The sequence below is a fragment of the Diospyros lotus genome, chromosome 6, assembly GCF_014633365.1.
Source record: "Diospyros lotus cultivar Yz01 chromosome 6, ASM1463336v1, whole genome shotgun sequence".
Taxonomy (NCBI): Eukaryota; Viridiplantae; Streptophyta; class Magnoliopsida; order Ericales; family Ebenaceae; genus Diospyros; species Diospyros lotus.
In genome coordinates, this window is record NC_068343.1 from 13,748,223 (window position 1) to 13,766,509 (window position 18,287).

The following is an 18,287-nucleotide window of genomic DNA, read 5'->3' on the forward strand; positions in this document are numbered from 1 at the left end:
CTTATTTAATTCTTTTTAAAATATAATAATTTATTTAACACTTTATTCAAAAAATATATATATTAGAATAATTAAAACTATAGGATAAAGATAAAAGGTAAAATATATCACATAATTATACGATTAACTTTAAATAGGGCTATTGCCAAGTAGTGAAACCAATCCAGTTTGGTCCTCTCAATTGTTCAATCTCAATTCACTGTCGACTAGTTCTTTTTTACATGAATTAGACTGACTCGGTTCCCAATTTTGATGGTCAAAATGGTCAATTAACTTCAATTTTTCAAACCATGACAAAAATTAGATAAAATAGAAAATAGTGAAATATGTTATTTATCGAGAGACTTTCTCGTCTGAAGAGTCTCTCAAAAATCAACGTGACAAGAATTTAATGAGAATAAAAAAAAAAAAAGAGCAAAAGAAGAAAATGTAAACTAAAGGGAAGACACATTAAAACCATCTAAGGCAAGGAAAAAAGCCTAAAAAGAGAAAGGGAGATACAAATGCAAGTAGACACCAAAGACATTGAGATCTTACTGAATTGAACATTACATAGCACGAGGGCCATAAGTTCTTGGGGGAAATTGTTAAGACTTTCTCACTTGCTCTTCTTTTCGACACCGATGCCTTTTCATGGGTCAAGTTAAGTCCTTCCATTAACTTTACATTTCTAGGCTCTTTGGCAATACAAATTTATTCGATCCAAATGTTCACTAAAATGTAAATAAAATTGAGAATAAAAAAACTTAGTATGTGTCATTTGGAATGATTATAATAAATAAAAACCAACAAAATTCAATAACAATGAGTTTCGACGACTTTTGGGATGAATCTAGCGGGGAGAGAGATTGGACAAAAGACGAGGGATAAATTTGTTACTATTTTTTTTTTTTTTCATCAAATGACATGAAAAAATAGACAACAAGTAACAAAATAATAAATAGCATTTGACAACCAATAACAACGGAAGAATATTGGGTTAGAAATTTGAGACATGACTTGAAAATAAATAATTTATTTAAAGGTGGAATAATCAGGATGAAAACTATATTTTTATATTCAATTTTTAAACTTAAAAAATTGAAAAAGTGATTCCGTAGCTTTTTAAAAATGATGGCCCCATGACCCTATAAAAGTATTTTGACCATTCACTCTTTTAAAAGAGTTAATACATAGCTTAAAAGTTAATTAATTTAATCAAATATATGATCTCCACAAAGCTCTAAAATCAATCACCACACATCAAAGGTTAACAACAAAGTAGCCATATAACATATTCGTAAAAAAAGCTTATTAAAATTCTAACAAAAAGCTTAATTCTTAAATAACCAAATTTAAACAATTAAAAAAGTTTTTAAAATAGCCTTGCAACTTATATTAAACTAAATTAAATATAGGACAATCTTTCTTTTTCTCGTCTATATTTTTATTGAATAAAAATAGTTCAACTTAGACCCAACTCCTCCTTAACACTTGTTCGTTTTTATTTTTCAGTTTTTCATGTTTTATTTATACACATTAAATTTATAATAAAATACCTACTTGAGATTTAAAATATAAATATAATGGTGTTCTTAAATGGCCATTTTATAATTTTTTTATTAATGGCATGACTAAATTCAACTTTATGTTCTTGATTTCTTTTCTGCATGACGTGCTAAGCCGCCTAACCTCTGTTAGGAGTGACTTCAACATGACCTTATACAGATACCATCACTCTCAAACAGATTGGGTTGGGTCAGCCCCCCCAACCCACTATAGTTTTAAATTTTTATTTTTTTAAAATAATTTAAAAAACAATTGATTGAAAATTTAAATGCAAAAAACTAAAATCAAAATTTCAAAAGTTTCTACATAAATGAATTCAGGCATTGCTAATATATTACATAATTTATTATCTATAAAAATAAATAAATAAATTTAAATTAAATAAAAAATCTCTGTTTTCTTCTTCTTTTCACTCGAATGAAATTTTTTTTATGTTATCTATAAAATATAAAGTTTGATTGTTAAGTGTTACTCACAATGAAGTTTATTATAATAATTAATTAACTTAAGATTCAAATTAAGTTAGTAAAGATAATTAAAAAATTTATCTATGGTTACATGAAACTTCTTCGCTAATGTAATTAACAAATATTTTATATTATTCTTTTCATAATTCTTTATTAATATTTTGAACATGCCAATTAGAAATATTATCAAAAGAAAAAATAAGAACTAGAAATTAGTTGAAACTTTAAAAACACTTCTAAAATTTAATTTTTTATTTCAAGTCAGAACAGACAAGTTTGGGTTGGGCAGCAAGCCTAGTCAGGGAAGTCCCCTGGGGCACGCCGAGCCCTTTTGGCCGAGCTAGGCCTGTTATCACGAACACTACAACAAACATGAATCTATCCATCGAGATTCAAGAGAACTGTTAATTCGTGGCTTGTCAAACATGACAAGGCTGAGGAGCCGAGGATCAGCCTAACACGGGCCAAGGCTGTGTCAGCCCATTTGATAAGGCTACGAGCTGAGACTAGGCCAACATAGTCGACTAGGAGTTGGACTACTTGGGCCAGGTGGTTGGACTGAGAAAAGCGAAAAAGCGAACTCACAACGGAAGACCGTGGAGGTCACACCATGGTACGGACAATGCAAGCCGGGGCAAGCAGGCCTTTGCGAGATTAAGATTATTGAGCACGAGACGGATATGAACAAAACAGCATGGCGAGCTAGCCACGGAAAAAGACGACGAGAAAGCCAAACTCCGTGGCATTGGTTACCCTCAGCTTAGGGCATCTCCAACCCTTTACCTCAAATTTAGGGTAAAATTTAATTCCTCTCTAATCCTTAACCTCAAATTTGAGGAAAGGAATAGTTTATTTTTTTTACTTTATTTTTTTATTCTAAATATTTTTTTATTATATAAATTATTTACTTATTTATTATATATCAATTTAAATTATTACAAAAAAATACATAATTAACTAGAAAAATTAATTATCAATAATATTAAAAAATAAAAACATTACATTTACCATCTCAATTAATAAAATATTATATTGAATACGATAAAATTTATTAATTATTATTTAATAATTATTTATAATTTATTCATATTATTAAATTAATAATAAATAAATAAAAATATATAAAAGTAAGATATAAGAAGAATTAAATTTTATTATAATTAAAATAAGAGAAACAAAATAAAAATAAATATATTACCCCAAATTTAAAGTCATAGTGCAACCCTAAATTTAAGATAATACCATTTACAATCCCAAATTTAGGGTAAGATTTGAGGATGGGTTAAAAGAAGATTTTACCCCAAATTTAGAGTTGGGGTGAAGATGGTCTCAATGTGATGCATTTGTTGGGAACCTAAAACTACCAAACAATTCTATTTAGAGATTAAGAAACTCCAAAGATCAACATTATAGCCGTCTTGAGTTCTCTACTAGACAAGCATTTTCATTTCGGCCTCACAGTTAAATTTTTATAATTTTGTTTTCGTCTCAAGATATCTCCCACATTTTGAGACGGGAATAAACAATGCCGAATAAATATCCCCTCATCTATAAGATGTAATAGTAAAAAAATGATTAAAATTTCAATTATATACCGTGATGATGAAAACCTAAATATAGTTGGGTTATACCAAGATCTACGAATATCACTCTGATATTGATCAAAAGGGATGGATCAGAAACTCCTGGCTTGGATTTCTCAAAAGAGAAAAGCGCTCGGTAATTTCACCGTCGATCATCTGGGGAAATAATCATCACTTCCATCCCTTCCATTTTCTCTACACGTTTCGCAAAACCTAACGTCAAAAAGGCAATCCAGAATAAAATGCTTTTGTTTTCACAATTAATTCCTGTACCGACCATATTCGTATACAAGGATTTTGAGGTGGAATACTAAATCCAAATTAAAACAAGCAATAAAGAGGGATGGATCTGAATGACCTATGGTGGAATACTAAGTGCAAATTAAAACAAGTAATAAAGAGAGATGGATCAGAATATCCTGGCTTGGACTTCCTCTTGAGAACAAGAGAAGAGCGCTCGATGATTTCATCGTCGATCATCTGGGGAAATATTCATCCCTTCCATCTATCCGTCTCTTTCATTTGAAATTTGTAGATCTTGAAATAGCAAAAAACAAACTTAAATAACGAACTAAGACTAACAGACCGATAAGCAAAAATTTCTCCGCATCTGACTCGAATAGGCTCTTTGGAGAGCTCTCCCCGACATCCAAGTCAGGGTTCTACCGCAGAAACGGATGAGCGAAAACTGTAGCGTCGTCTCATACTCGACGCCCAAGAGAGAAAGGAGCGCCGGTAATCAGTAATCGACGCAATTCTCCCACAATTTCATATATTTCTACTCGAAAACACAGATACGCGTAGAGATGCGCCGCATCGAACATGAGAAACGAAAAGCCCTAACAAAAGCCAAAACCCTATTTGCTAACCAAGAGCCTTCAGAGCGCAGAGACATAGAGAGAGAGTGAGAGATACAGTCCACCAAGAGGGCTTACTATATATAGAGAGAGGATTTGAAGGCAAGGGCTTGAAAACCCTAGTTTGAAAGATCGGCGGCTAAAGATTGTCAACCCCCATCCGACGACACGTGTACGGTTCCGATTTAACTGGTGAAGCAGCGTGTTTAAACTTTTTGAAAAATAAAAAATTTCTCTAGTATTAGGAATTTATTTTCAATACCAAAAGTGGTAAACAATTTTAATTTTTATGTTTGCTTTATTGGACACGTAATAATAATATTTTGACAATGTTGAAGCATGAATCTTCTTGGGTTATTTGACAGCACGTAGCGCATTTGTTAATTAAGATATATATTTAAAAATATAAAATATAAAAAATATTTTAAATTTTTATTATTTTTAATATATTTATTAAATTTATTTAACGACTATTAAAAAATAAGTTACATGACTTCTTATTTAGTATTTATTTTTCATATATGTTTATCTCTCTCTAAATAAACATATTTTGAATCTTATAAATAAGAAAACATGATGCATATGTTTTTTAGTATATTCTTAAAAATCTAACAAATAATTTGATAAAAAATTTAAAATACTTATCAATTTTATCTTGATCATTTTATATTTTGATTCGAAAATTATTCTAATATTATATAAATATAATTTTATCTTACTTATTTTAACAAATGTTATATTAAAAAATAACTAATGTTCACCCGTGCAATGCATGAAAGGTGTAATCACAATAAATTTAAAAATTAAATTTTAATTAATATTAAAAAAAGTATATATTAATTTTGAAAATACAATATCTTAAATCTTAATTAGTATTGAAAAACTCATGCATTAGTCTTGCATTAAATTAAAGGTAGTGGTTGATAAATTATTAAAATAAAATTATCTATTATATTATATATTTATTTATAAATTATAAATATAAATATAAATTAAAACTTCTAAATGTGAGAAAACATGGATTTTTCAATACTAATTAAAAACTCACTTGAAATTTTTAATTTCTGATCTTGAAATTTAATTTTTACAGTGATAATAAAACTTTAAAAATATGAATTTTGACTTTTTTTTTTCACTATGTATTAATTTTCTTGCATGGTATTGCAAATGTGATTTGTTAAATCTTAATTAACATTGAAAACCCATACATTAATATTTATTTTTTAATAATTGAGGAATTAATACAAATAATATTATAAATATTTTTTATTAAAATATTTGTTGAGCCAACTTGCTCATATTAATTAAGTTTTGATAATTAACAAAAATATTTTTATGATATAAATATATTTCTTTCTCATATAAAAGAAATAAATTTATTTTGAATTAAAAATAGATACAAAGAGTAAATTTATTTTGAATTAAAGATGGATTGTCTTTAAACATGTTTCCTTCTTTTGATCATTTATATCTCAAAAGTTTATGTTTGAATTTTCATTTATTGATAAATGCTTTTATTACTTATACAAAAAATATATTTATTTTGAATTAAAGAATAATTACTTTTAGACATGTTTTCTCTTTTTCATACAAAAAGTAAATTTATTTTGAATTAAAGAGAATTCGTTTTAAATATGTTTTCTCTTACTCATGCAAAAAGTAAATTTATTTTGAATTAAAGAGAATTCGTTTTAAATATGTTTTCTGTTACTCATGCAAAAAGTAAATTTATTTTGAATTAAAAGAGATTGATTTTAGACATGTTTTATTGTTTTAATAACTTATGTATCAAAAGCTTATATTTGAATTTTTAAATCTTGATTTCTCATGCAAAAAGTAAATTTATTTTGAATTAAAGGTGAGACATGTTTTCTTATTGTTTGAGAAAGTCTAAACATTTTTTGAATTTCAAACTTCGTATTAACCTTTTCTTTAATGGCTAAAATACTTATAAATACCATTTAAACTCATTTTTTGAGTATCCATTACACATATTACATATCCAAAGCTCTTAAAAGCTCGAAAGTTAATTTCCAAATATTCCAAGGCTCTCAAAGATTCATTGTTCACCCACCAAAGAGCCACAAAGCAAGAGGAGAAAAGTTTTTCAAGTCTTTTACGACAAATCCGAACTTCTCCATTTGAGGTTACAAATTTATTTATTTAAATATTATTGTCTAGTATAATTTATTCTCAATTATTTATATGTATCCAAATGTGGACAAATTATTTGTAAACATTTAAATTATTATTGAGGATTGCATAGGTTTCTTAGATCCGTTAAAATCTAGGTGAATCTAGTTTCAAATGTAAGATAGGGAGAAAACCTTGGTATAGTGGTTCCGTAGAATCCATTGTAATCTATGTGTGTATCTAGTTTTCAAGGTGAGCTAGTGTGGAAACCTTGGTGATTTTGATATAGTGGAACTCCAATAGTGGTTAGACCTTGGGAGAGTAGACTAGGTGTATGTGAAGATACCGAACTACTATAAATTATCTTGTGCCTCATTGTATTTAATTTTGTTATATTTTGTTGCTTACATTTATTATTAATCTCAAATATAATTTATTATATTTATTAAATATATATTTTTTAATAAAATCATTAATCAAGAATATTTATTAAAATTAAAAAAAAATTAATCATTCAATTCACATCCTCTTGAATGGTCATACCCTAAGGGATCAACAATATTTATAAAAAAAATATTTATTTTTAATTCATTGAGAAATTATATATCTATACATGACTTAATTAATAATTTAAATTATCTATTCAAATTTTTTATTAATAATATTTATTTAATTGATAATGAAAAATTTTAAGTTATTTTATAGGAGATCTCCAATTCTTTTGGAATAATAATTACTAACAGTAAATTATTTTTATTTTATACAAATGAATAATTTTATATGACTTAATTAATAGTTTAACTTGTCTATTTATATTCTTCAGAAATAATATTTATTTTGATTGATTGAGGGATTAATTGAAGAATTAATAAAAAATAATATTATAAATATTTTTAATTAATAATATTGATAAAAAAATAATACTTATTTTTAATTAATTGATGATAAGATTAATTGAGTTTAAAATTAAGTTATAAATAAATATTATAAATAGTATTCGAAACTCATGCTTAATTTTTTAATTTAATTACTATCTTTAATTTATTGAAAAACACAAGCATTTAATTACTACTACTTTTAGTAATTAATGCATTGGGGGAAAAAAACTCTTTTGCAAACTATCCTATTTTTATATATATAAAGATATTATATATTATTATATTATATAAAGATAATATTTTATTTAATGGATAATTTTCTGTGACTTAATTAATACTTTAAGTATCTATTAATATTCTTCATAACTAGTATTTATTTTTTATTTATTGACAGATTAATTAAATATTTAATATTCACATAATAATGTATTAAAAAACCCATGATTAGCATTGAAAAATTCATATATTTAAAGTTTATTATTAATTTTATAGTAATTAATACTTATTATTTTAAAGTAATTGAAAATTTTAAAATATTAATACAAATTACTAAATGTAAATTATTAATGCAATAATTACTAAATAAAAATTATTAATGCAAGTTTTTGAGGAAATTTTTTTTTTAAGACTATCCTATTTTTATATATATAAAGATAAAGATAGTTGCATGTTGTTGTTAATAAAAGAGAGAAAATGATTTTAATATATATTTTATTGTACAAACAAATATTACATTTAGTATTATGAGATCTTATTAAGTATTTTATTTCTCGGTAATATTAAAATGAATTTATTGTTGTCCCAACTCCCAAGACTCGTTTTCTTTTAAAATTTATTTAAGAAAAATTAAATCACAATGTTAAGTATCACTCTTTAAAGGGCAAGTCTTTATTTGATATTTTTTTTGTTTTTTTTTACACTTATATAGCGTGAATTATCTTTATAGTTTATAAACAAAATATACAACGTGGGACTTGTCACAAGGGAAGGACATTGACTTTAATTTATTCTATTCAAATCCTCAATCAAATTTATCCTTTATATGTTTTCTTTCTTCTCTTTTTTTGGTTGAATCTCACATCCCCATTCTCATTGCGCAAATTTGTTGCAAAACTTATAAAAAAATCTAAAAAGTTTGAAATGTCTTAAAACTAAAATTTGTAATATGAAATTTGGAATAATGGCCGAAATCCAAAACTGACCATGAATATAAAAAGAGCTAATAGTAGTAAAAATTCAAACATTTCCCTTTTTTGTAATTTAATTTAAATATTTTAATTTTAACAATTGTATTTCAATTGATTTGATTGGGTGTAATTTTATCCAATGTCCGAAATTAAGTTGATAGACGTGTGTCATTACTAATGTGGCATACCACCTATCATTAAAAAATATTTGAGTAGGCCTCTACATGTACATGTGTAAAAAAATAAAATTATATTATACATATATATATATATAGAGAGAGAGAGAGAGAGAATGAAGGGCAGGGGATGAACAACGATCAATTTGGAAGTTGGTGGTAGCGGTAGAGGTCGATTTAGAATTTGAAAGATTGATGGCTGATCGCTAACATCGATAGGGCCATCTTAAGCGATTGATGGTGAGCGCAAGGGGCTTGGCACAAAACATTATCAATTGGCAAAAGTAAAAGGCCTTTGGTTTGTTTTTGTAGGCTGACCATGAGCATGAGGAAGTGCAAATCTAAAACAAGAAAGGCTAACTGTCATCGTAATCGTTGGGCTTTCTCTTTCTCTTTCTCTTTCCAAATCAGTCTCTATCACTACCTCTAGCTTTTAAATTGGTCATCGCGGTCACCCCGATCTCCTAATTCGTCACTCATTGATAGTGTAATGCAAGGGAAAAATATTTTCTTTATGGCATATGAGAAGTCATTTTTTCAATTTGTGTGTTGTTTTAAATTTAGGATTTTGGTCCATTGAAATTGATTTTCTATTGACTTTTGTGTTTTTTCGCCACTAAAGCATAAGAAAAATGTCAAAAAATACACTTTCCTTGAAACAAAACAAACAAACAGAGGGTAAGAATGACAATTATTTCATCATGTATCATTTATTATTTATATATTTATTTTAATAAATTTTTAAATAAATGGCATGCCTATATCTTAATTGTTCTACTTATTTTAAATTTAAATAAATAATAAGACCTATTAAATATTTACATACTTATTTTAATAAATTTTATATATTTATTTTATTTTAAAATGAAACCTTACGACCCATTAAACGAAGCCTTGGCATCGCTGTGGAGTGGGTCTGTAGGTTTGAAAATGACGATGCAGCAGCCACTGGGCAGTGGCGTAACACTTGACGCCCACCCAATTCGTCGGGTATTCATGAAACCAATCAGAAAATTGGAAACTAAATAGATTGAAACGAAGATTAAACAAAGCAACTAAGAGGCTCTTTGGCTTAGCGGTTTGACCGCTTATAAGCGGTTTGAAATCGCAAATAAGTTTTACAAGTAACGTATAAGCTATGCAGCTTTGACTAAACATTTGACTTGAATAATTAGTTTAAATGTTATATAACTAAAAAGCTGCTATAACAGCGTTTAGGAAAACTTAATGCCCCCAACTCTTGACAAAAAAACCTACTACGTTAATAAAGAAAAATACCATTCTGCCCTTAGAAGCTCTCTTCTCTAGAACCTCTCTTCTACATTTTACTGTCGTTGTTGTTGTCGCCTGATGCAGCAACACGCCATCACCAGTCCTTTTTCCAGACCTAGATTCGCCGCCCAGCACCGTTGACCCTCCTCCATTACTGTTGTCGTCGTCACCATCAGCTATCTCCTCCAGCCTCGATCACCGCCTCCTTCTCCGTCGTTGGTGGCATCCTCAATCGACTGTAACTGTAAGTGTATATATATTGTATATATATATATTAATAGTAATATTTTTTAAGAAAAAAATAAAAGATGTAATATATATTGTATTAATATATTTTTTAATAAATATGTATAATTTATCTAATATTTAGAAATTAATTTATAATTTTTTTATAAAAAATATTTTTTTATAAATTTTATTTATATTATTTAATATCACGTCTATTTTAGTCATTTTACCAAATTCTGATAATTTATTAATTTTTACAAATCAAACACATAACTATTAACTAATAATTTAAAAGCACATTTATTCAAACACGTTATCAATTTAAACACTACACAACTTTTATACTAAATATCAACTAACTTAAAAGCTCAAATAAAAAATGCTAAGCCAAACATCCTCTAAAGATTGGGCTTAAACGCGTTGCAGATGAAGATGCTCAACAATAAATTCAACACCACGGATCAACCAGATTTCTATATAATGTCAAAAGAAATACCAAATCTAAAATATAATAGTAATAAATGTTAAATCTTAAACAAAATATGGATCATACTACCGATCTAAAATAATTTGGACATGTCAAATGGTGGAGCCGACTCATTAATGGGTCCTAAAATAATGTCATGAGACATAGGGTACACATATTTTGTAAATTATAAATTTTATTTGATTTTTTTATTTAAAATAAAAATTTACAAGTTAGAAGTTAAAAATTAAATTAAATTTTGAAATTTGAAATTTTTATATTTTAATAATTTTCACTTTTTAATAATTCAAGTCTACTTCTAAAACTGTATTAAATTTTATACAAAATATAAAAAGTTTAACCATATATCGTCCACCATTTAGCATTTTGGTTAAAGTGATTGTAACTTTTTTGTGTGTGACTATATATTATATATTATTTTAACATTTGATTTAAATTTTGACACTTTGACATAGTCTTATTTATTGATTGTCATTGTGTTATGTTATATATATATATATATATTTTTTATAATTTTTAAATTTTAAAGCAATAGACTTATTAATTTATATATCAGAAACTTATAATTAAAATTGTAATATAAAAAATTAGAAATTTTTTTATTTAAAATTTATAATTTAAGCCGGCCCAATGAACTGAGCTTCTCAAACTGGTGAGTTGGGCGGCCGGCTCGCCTCAGACTTGACAGTTGACATGACCCCATCTAAGGGAGTGAGCCAAATTTGACTGGATTCTCATGAAATGAAATTAATACGAGCTTTTTATGAAAAATTGAATTATTATTATAATATTCAAAACCAAACTGAGGGGCCACCTAATCTGAAGCGGAGACTGGCAGTTTGGGTCGCTTCAACCCACCAATCTAACAACCCAAGCCCCTCAGCACGAATTGTCGTTGAGTTCAGTGTTCCCCACAACACAACCAATGAAATGGAACAACATCATCACCCATTTCACCACATGTGTTTTCACTCGTCTTTGCCTTTCCTCAATACAGTTTCAACACTTGATTCTGATACCCAATTCATTTTCTTTTCATCTCTCTCTCTCAGTAGAGGAATTTCTCAAAGATGAGCTCTGGGGGCACCAATGGAACCCCTGAAACATCTTCTGCTGCTGCTGCTGCTGCCAACAGGCGTTCCAAGAAACCCAAATGTGTGTTTCCTCTCTCTCTGTTTTTGTCTTCTCAGTTTGAATAATCTAGCATTTTCTACTTCTTGACATTCCTTATAACCTAAGTTCTCCAAATATGTGATGGGTAATTCTGCATTATATTATATGCATTTAGCGCTGAATTCTCCACTACCTGTTTCTACGCTGTAAGGACTAGTTTCACAGTATTAATTATCTTTAGTCACTGCCATCTCATAAAACTTTTGTATAAAATGATGTAGTTAGAACTTTCTTTAATCATTCCCTCTTTAGCTTGAGAGTTGTCTCAAGAAGGGCATCTAACATAGAATTTTGTCACCTTGTTCTTTTACAAGAATTTGTATAGCTAGTGTGACTTTTAGGAGTTAATTTATATTATAAATACTGTGTCACCGACCTTAATTTGATTCAAATAAAGTGCAATTGATGATAATAATGGTGACTGTCGTATTCTCTGAGTGATCTGACTGAAAATGAGGTCATTTAGTTGATTACTAGCTGAATTCTCATTTCTTAAGATTCGAATACGAGGGTTGATTATTTTAGTTGCAAAACTGAAATCTCTTTAATTTGGTTTGTCCCTTATTTCCTTCATGACTAAACAGTTTGGCTGATAATTTTGTTTGTTGAAGATTCAAGGTTTACACAACAAGAGCTTCCTGCTTGCAAGCCAATTCTGACTCCTCCATGGGTAACATTAAAACTATATAGTCAACCAAATCTGTTTCTGTACAAGTCTCTACATTCCTGTATTTGATGCTCCCTCTTCTCTCACTGTTTCAGGTCATTACAGCATTTGTCTCTGTTGGGATCATATTCATCCCCATTGGCCTTGCTTCCTTATTTGCATCCGAGCATGTACTATTTTAGAGTCCATATATTTTATTGAACTTTTGAGTTAGCATCCACTCGATATTTTATTGAACTCCTCTTTGTCATGCAGGTAGTGGAAATCATAGACCGTTATGATAAGGATTGTGTTCCTTCAAATTATACTAACAACGCGCTTGCGTATATCCAAAGCACCCAAACTAACAAGACTTGTACCAGGCATTTAATTGTTAGTCCTGTTGCCCTTTGTACTGATGGATTTCAATCAATTTAGGCTTCTTTTTCTCCTTCTCCTTTTTGTTTCTGAGTGTATCTTACTTTTTTTTTCTTTCCTAACTCTTCTTCTTAGCTTAATATATTTATATGTGCCTAATTGAATTACTTTATTATTTTCCAGATTCCAGAGCGAATGAAAAGTCCCATTTATGTCTATTATCAGCTGGAAAACTTCTATCAGAATCATCGTCGGTAAGTTTTTCTTCTTTTACTATGTAATGCATAGACCATTCTTGTAGAACCTGATCTGAACCAAAGAATCCTTTCTGCAGCTAAAGGTAGAATTCAAGTGAAATGTTGTTCATTGTAAGATATGCAATATTAGGATGCAAGTAGTTCAAGATTTTGCAAAGAAGCAAATCGTGTTTTTCGCTAGATTGAGGTTGCACTGCAATGATGCATTAATAGTCATCAGTAAGTTTGCAGTGGAATTTCTAATCCAAATTATAAGTTCAAAATTTGAATGAAAGGCTGGAGCTCTAAGAATGTATGATGGATGCTATAGAATTACTGTACGCCTATTCTATTCCGCAAGTGGACAGATCATGATAAGTAATATAGCGATAAGTAGAGTGTCGTACCCACGAGGATTGGCTAATGATTTTTACTTTAACCACACTTAACCTTAACGAGACATACAAATTAGATGCTATTAACAGTTGGTTTTATAATAACGATAACTAAATCACTAATAGAAAAATGAAAAAACAACTCTTTTGATTTTGAAACTCAGAAGTTGAAGGCACTAAGGTTCATGAATCCACCATCGCTCTTGATATGGTTTAATCTTGCAGTACTCAAGTTTGCTAATTCTTGCATTGAGTTGAAAATCGATGATCCTATAACTACCAAAAGCCTCTCTCGATGGTCATTCGGTTCTATGCATATATATATGATTAATTATCTCTAATTAACCTACGAATATATAAACATGCATTCATTCTCAATGAGCATCTCCATACAATTTCACAAAGCATAATGGTATCTCTACCTATTATCGGACCTTATGTTGTTTATTACCATGTGCTAATTCGTTTTGAACCTCTTGAAAGCAATATGAATCACAAACATCTCTCGAAAGCAATATGAATCACAAAGACGTTTTAATGGTGATCAAGCATCAAACGGAATAAGAGTATAATAAACAATCAACTCAAGAGACAAGAATATAGCAAAATTGAATACTTTGAATTAAATTGACAATGAACGAGGTTTCATAGTTCACCCTAGTTACAAAACACCTAGCCCAACATGATTTCAATCAAAAACTTTGAAGAACTCAACTGTTTGGTTGATTTCAATCAATGATAAAATAATAAAAACGGAAATCATGATCAGGAATAGAAAAAAGAACAGAAAAATACAACCAAACAGTTGAGTTCTTCAAAGTCTCCTCCTTTCTTCTTCGATTTTTCTTTGTCTCCATCCAAAAACTCCCCAAATCTTCCAAGAATTATTCTTTATATAGTGTATTTTAGGTTATCAAAGTCGTGCATCTTTAAGGAGTCCATCCCCACTTGATTTGGAGTAAAACGGGCTTAAAACGGCATTTTCATGAAATTTTGAGCCCCACCATGGTCCTACCGCGATATGCTTACCGTGGCAGCACCGTGAGCTCCAGTAAAGATGTCCAACCGCGGTCCTATCGCGGAATGCATTCCGCATTAGGATCGTGAGTTTTAGCAACTTCCTTCCACAGTGGTCTTACAGCGGAATGCATTCTGCTTTAGGACCGTGAACTACAGCAACTTGGCCTCTCAACTCTTCAACTTTTGTATTTTCATCTCGCCGCTTTGTGACTTCCTCAATATCAACCCCAAATAGATGTCCATCCATGCCTTCCATGTCGGGTTCAGCTCCCTTCATGCACTAAAATAATCATTTTCGCTCCGAATATCTTCAAATGAGTTTATTACCTATATAACCACATATAAAACCAAATTAAGTAGAAACCATGCTCATTAAATGAATAAATGCTAAGTTTATAGGCCAAAATAAATGTATAAAAGACACTCATCAATTACAAATATACTGGTCACCTCCTGACCTTAGTTCTCCATATCCTCTCCCCCTCCCCCCATACCCACACACACACCACGTCCAGTACTTCCCATTTTTTCCTCTTCAAATTTGTCACCCTTTCTTTCTGAGTTCATCTCTTCGGTCGTGGACTTACCTCACTTTCCATCTCTTCATTTTGTTTTGTGTATATTGTTGACTTAGGCCATATCTAGTTCTTCTATTTTTAAATTGACATGAGCCCTTATCTAATTCTTCTATTTTTTTTCTTCTACTTTTATCTCTTCTTGTTGGTTTGAAAAAAGTTATAATAGAAACAAGAACTGGAAGGTTCACGTTGCTAATTTAAAATCCTGGAATGATCACTTAGATTCGAAGTAAAAGAGACAGCTTTGTGTACATCCAGTCACTTTGGTATATGATAAAAAGCCTAGATTCAGTTTTGATTTATATTCTTCTTTTCTTGCTTAAGTTGACATGAGTTTCACTGACATTTTAGTCTGGAATGATTACTTTTTCCTGCAATTTGAGTCTTCACCTTTCCCTTCTAGAGTTATTAAAGTCTCCGCACATCCCTTCGATGTGCAGTATCCTCCTCCAAGTTTTTGTGATGTCAATCTATTATATATTTTAGAACTTGGATTGCAATATGTAATTTGTATGAATACACACATCAAGTTCTCTGACTACATGGTACCTGCACTAAATGACCGAAGGTATTTCGAGCTTATCTATGACTTCTGACTGAAACTCTCCAGATATATCAAAAATAGAAATGATTACCAATTGCGCAGCAGGGCGTACGAGTTTGATGTAGATGACTGTGATCCTGAAGCAAAGACAGAAAGAGGTCCAATCGTTCCCTGTGGTCTCATTGCTTGGAGCTTGTTCAACGATACATATCGATTCTCACTGCAAAACGAAGTGATCCAAGTCAGTAAACAGGACATTGTGTGGAAAAGTGACCAAAATCATAAATTCGGATCCAATGTCTATCCTAAAAATTTTCAGAGTAGTGGTTTGATTGGGGGTGCAAGGCTCAACCAGAGTATACCGGTGTGCACTTGTTCTTGTGCGCAATTACTGCTTCCAATAATATATTTTATCTATTTATTTAGTTTACTTGTCCCCTTTCTTTCCCCCTCTTGAACTATTTTTCATTCTTTGTGCTGCCTGTAACAGTTGAGCAAGCAAGTGGATCTTATTGTTTGGATGCGAACTGCAGCTTTACCGACCTTCAGAAAGCTTTATGGGAAGATAGAGGTGGAACTTGAGGCTAATCAGAATCTAACAGTTCTAATACAGAACAATTATAACACATATAGCTTTGCCGGTAAAAAGAAGCTGGTCCTTTCAACCACGAGTTGGATTGGAGGAAAAAATGATTTCCTCGGTATAGCATACCTTGCAGTAGGTGGACTTTGCTTGTTTGTGGCAATAAGCTTCGTACTTCTTTACCTTCTAAAGCCAAGGTGCGTAAAAAGTTCTTATAGTGTCTTAATGTACCGGGTGATTTTTTGTTTCCTGTCCCTTATTTCCTAGTTCAATGTATATTTAGGGGTTTTTCGTAATTAAACGACTTCTTTTTTTCAATCCTTTTCTCTTCATTCACTGAGTAATCAGGAGGGAGATAAGGGGGACTTTTAACTTTTTGTATCTTTCCAAATTGTTCTTAGTGTTAATTCATGTAAACTGAAATTAAACCTGTTAGAGAAAACCAAGACACAAGAGAGGTTGACATTGACTGATTTTGCTGCTGCTCATGCAGGCCGCTTGAGGATCCATCCTACTTGTCCTGGAACATAAATCCTGCTGGGTTGTCGAACTAAGACTCCTTTTATTATGTCCCAATTTACAACATTCATCGTGCAGTGTGGTAACATGCGGAGTCTCTCTCTCCACATAGAATCTTACCGGTTTGAGCCGTTGATATCTTTATCTTCACAGACTTGAATGTCCTGAATGAAGTCATTGAGCGATCATTTTTGTTTTAGTTTTTTCCAGTCTTCATGGCATGCATCAACTTAGTGCATTGCATTTTTAGTGTTTTTTTATCTGTTCAGAAGACAAACACTGTTAGTTACTAACAATGCAATTTTTGCCAAATTCTACCGTGCCACATATCAAAGTAGAGTACCTCAATTAGTTTTATACAAATCCACAAGTTAATGTATCACTTTGGTGAATATATCTATCAATATGAATTTACTCACTTGTTTGTTTGGTGAATAGGTTGAGCAATATGCTTGATTGACTGTTCATTTTTGCTTAACAATTCAATTATACACTGTAGAGATTGGATTTCAGGAGTTCCTTGGTTACATTGAAAAATGTAAGTACATGCAGCCACTGATCCCACCTCTTAAGCTTGTGAACAGCCACTGTCTCTGGAATAAGGTCATGTGAACACCTTCCATTAGTTCCAGGGTAGTCATACATTGCAGGCTTATTTGAAAACCGGTTCTTAGCCTTCTTCCCAAGATTCAACCATCTTCCCACCAGCTTATCCTCTGGCCCGAAGGTATCATTTCTCGGAATACTGGACTGATTAATCCACTCGATGATGTCCCAGGACAGCAGAAAACCCATCCCGGACATGTATTCCACGAATGGGTTCATGCTCCCACAAGGAATCACAAACCCGTAGTAAAAATCCAGCCTTGGTAGCGGCTCAAGTGACCGCGCAAGCGGTTCCAGCCTCAAGAAAACATCATCGTCTGCTTTCATGACATAGTCGTAGCGGCGAGGAAGGATGCGGGGGAGAGACGACAGGTACGTGTAAGTCTTGCCGCTGTTCATGTTTTCAGAGCAGTTGAGTATGATAATGTCGTTGAATCGCATGATCTCAAGCGATACGAGCACCCTTTGTTCAGGTTTAGTGAGACTGCAGAACACAAACTTCACTTCTATGTCAGCTACCGGAGAGGACTGGATCCCGTAGACCAGGCGGAGGAAGTGGCGGCGGTCGTACTTGTCAGCACGCGTCAGGATCCCGACCAACAAGCTGAATCGGGGACGCGGGGGAGCTGCTCCGGTAAGGGCAGTGGTGATGTTGGAGGAAGATGGAGGCGGTGACTTCACCCGGATGCTGTAGATGATGAAGAGCATGTAGAAGGCAATGGCGAAAGAAAGCAGAGTAGCTAGAGCCAGTTGCCTCCTCAACATGGTAAACCGCGCTTTTGCTTGCATATTA

General features: G+C 31.0%; 2 protein-coding genes and 2 non-coding genes across 5 annotated transcripts; 1 reads left to right on the top strand and 3 right to left on the bottom strand.

Annotated features, from left to right (window-relative positions):
* Positions 1-3,685: 3,685 nt before the first annotated feature.
* LOC127805417 (small nucleolar RNA Z103) lies at positions 3,686-3,779 on the bottom strand. The gene has a single exon (XR_008024143.1). It is a non-coding gene; the product is annotated as a small nucleolar RNA Z103 (small nucleolar RNA).
* A 223-nt stretch (positions 3,780-4,002) lies between these two features.
* Positions 4,003-4,103, bottom strand: LOC127805418 (small nucleolar RNA Z103). The gene has a single exon (XR_008024144.1). It is a non-coding gene; the product is annotated as a small nucleolar RNA Z103 (small nucleolar RNA).
* Positions 4,104-11,672: 7,569 nt separating this feature from the next.
* LOC127804025 (ALA-interacting subunit 1-like) lies at positions 11,673-17,283 on the top strand. Of its 2 annotated transcripts, none has more exons than XM_052340733.1 (8): positions 11,673-11,971; positions 12,608-12,659; positions 12,752-12,826; positions 12,912-13,028; positions 13,197-13,267; positions 15,853-16,150; positions 16,277-16,566; positions 16,863-17,283. In XM_052340733.1, coding segments are annotated over exons 1-8 (966 nt in total). In that variant the 5' UTR covers positions 11,673-11,969; the 3' UTR covers positions 16,924-17,283. The 2 variants fall into 2 exon arrangements, with proteins under 2 accessions (XP_052196693.1, XP_052196692.1); XM_052340732.1 differs by having other exon boundaries at positions 11,675-11,971; positions 12,601-12,659.
* A 40-nt stretch (positions 17,284-17,323) lies between these two features.
* LOC127804026 (uncharacterized) lies at positions 17,324-18,283 on the bottom strand. Its single transcript, XM_052340734.1, has one exon. The coding sequence runs from the start codon at positions 18,281-18,283 to the stop codon at positions 17,375-17,377; it is 909 nt and encodes a 302-aa protein (XP_052196694.1). The 3' UTR covers positions 17,324-17,374.
* Positions 18,284-18,287: the final 4 nt, after the last annotated feature.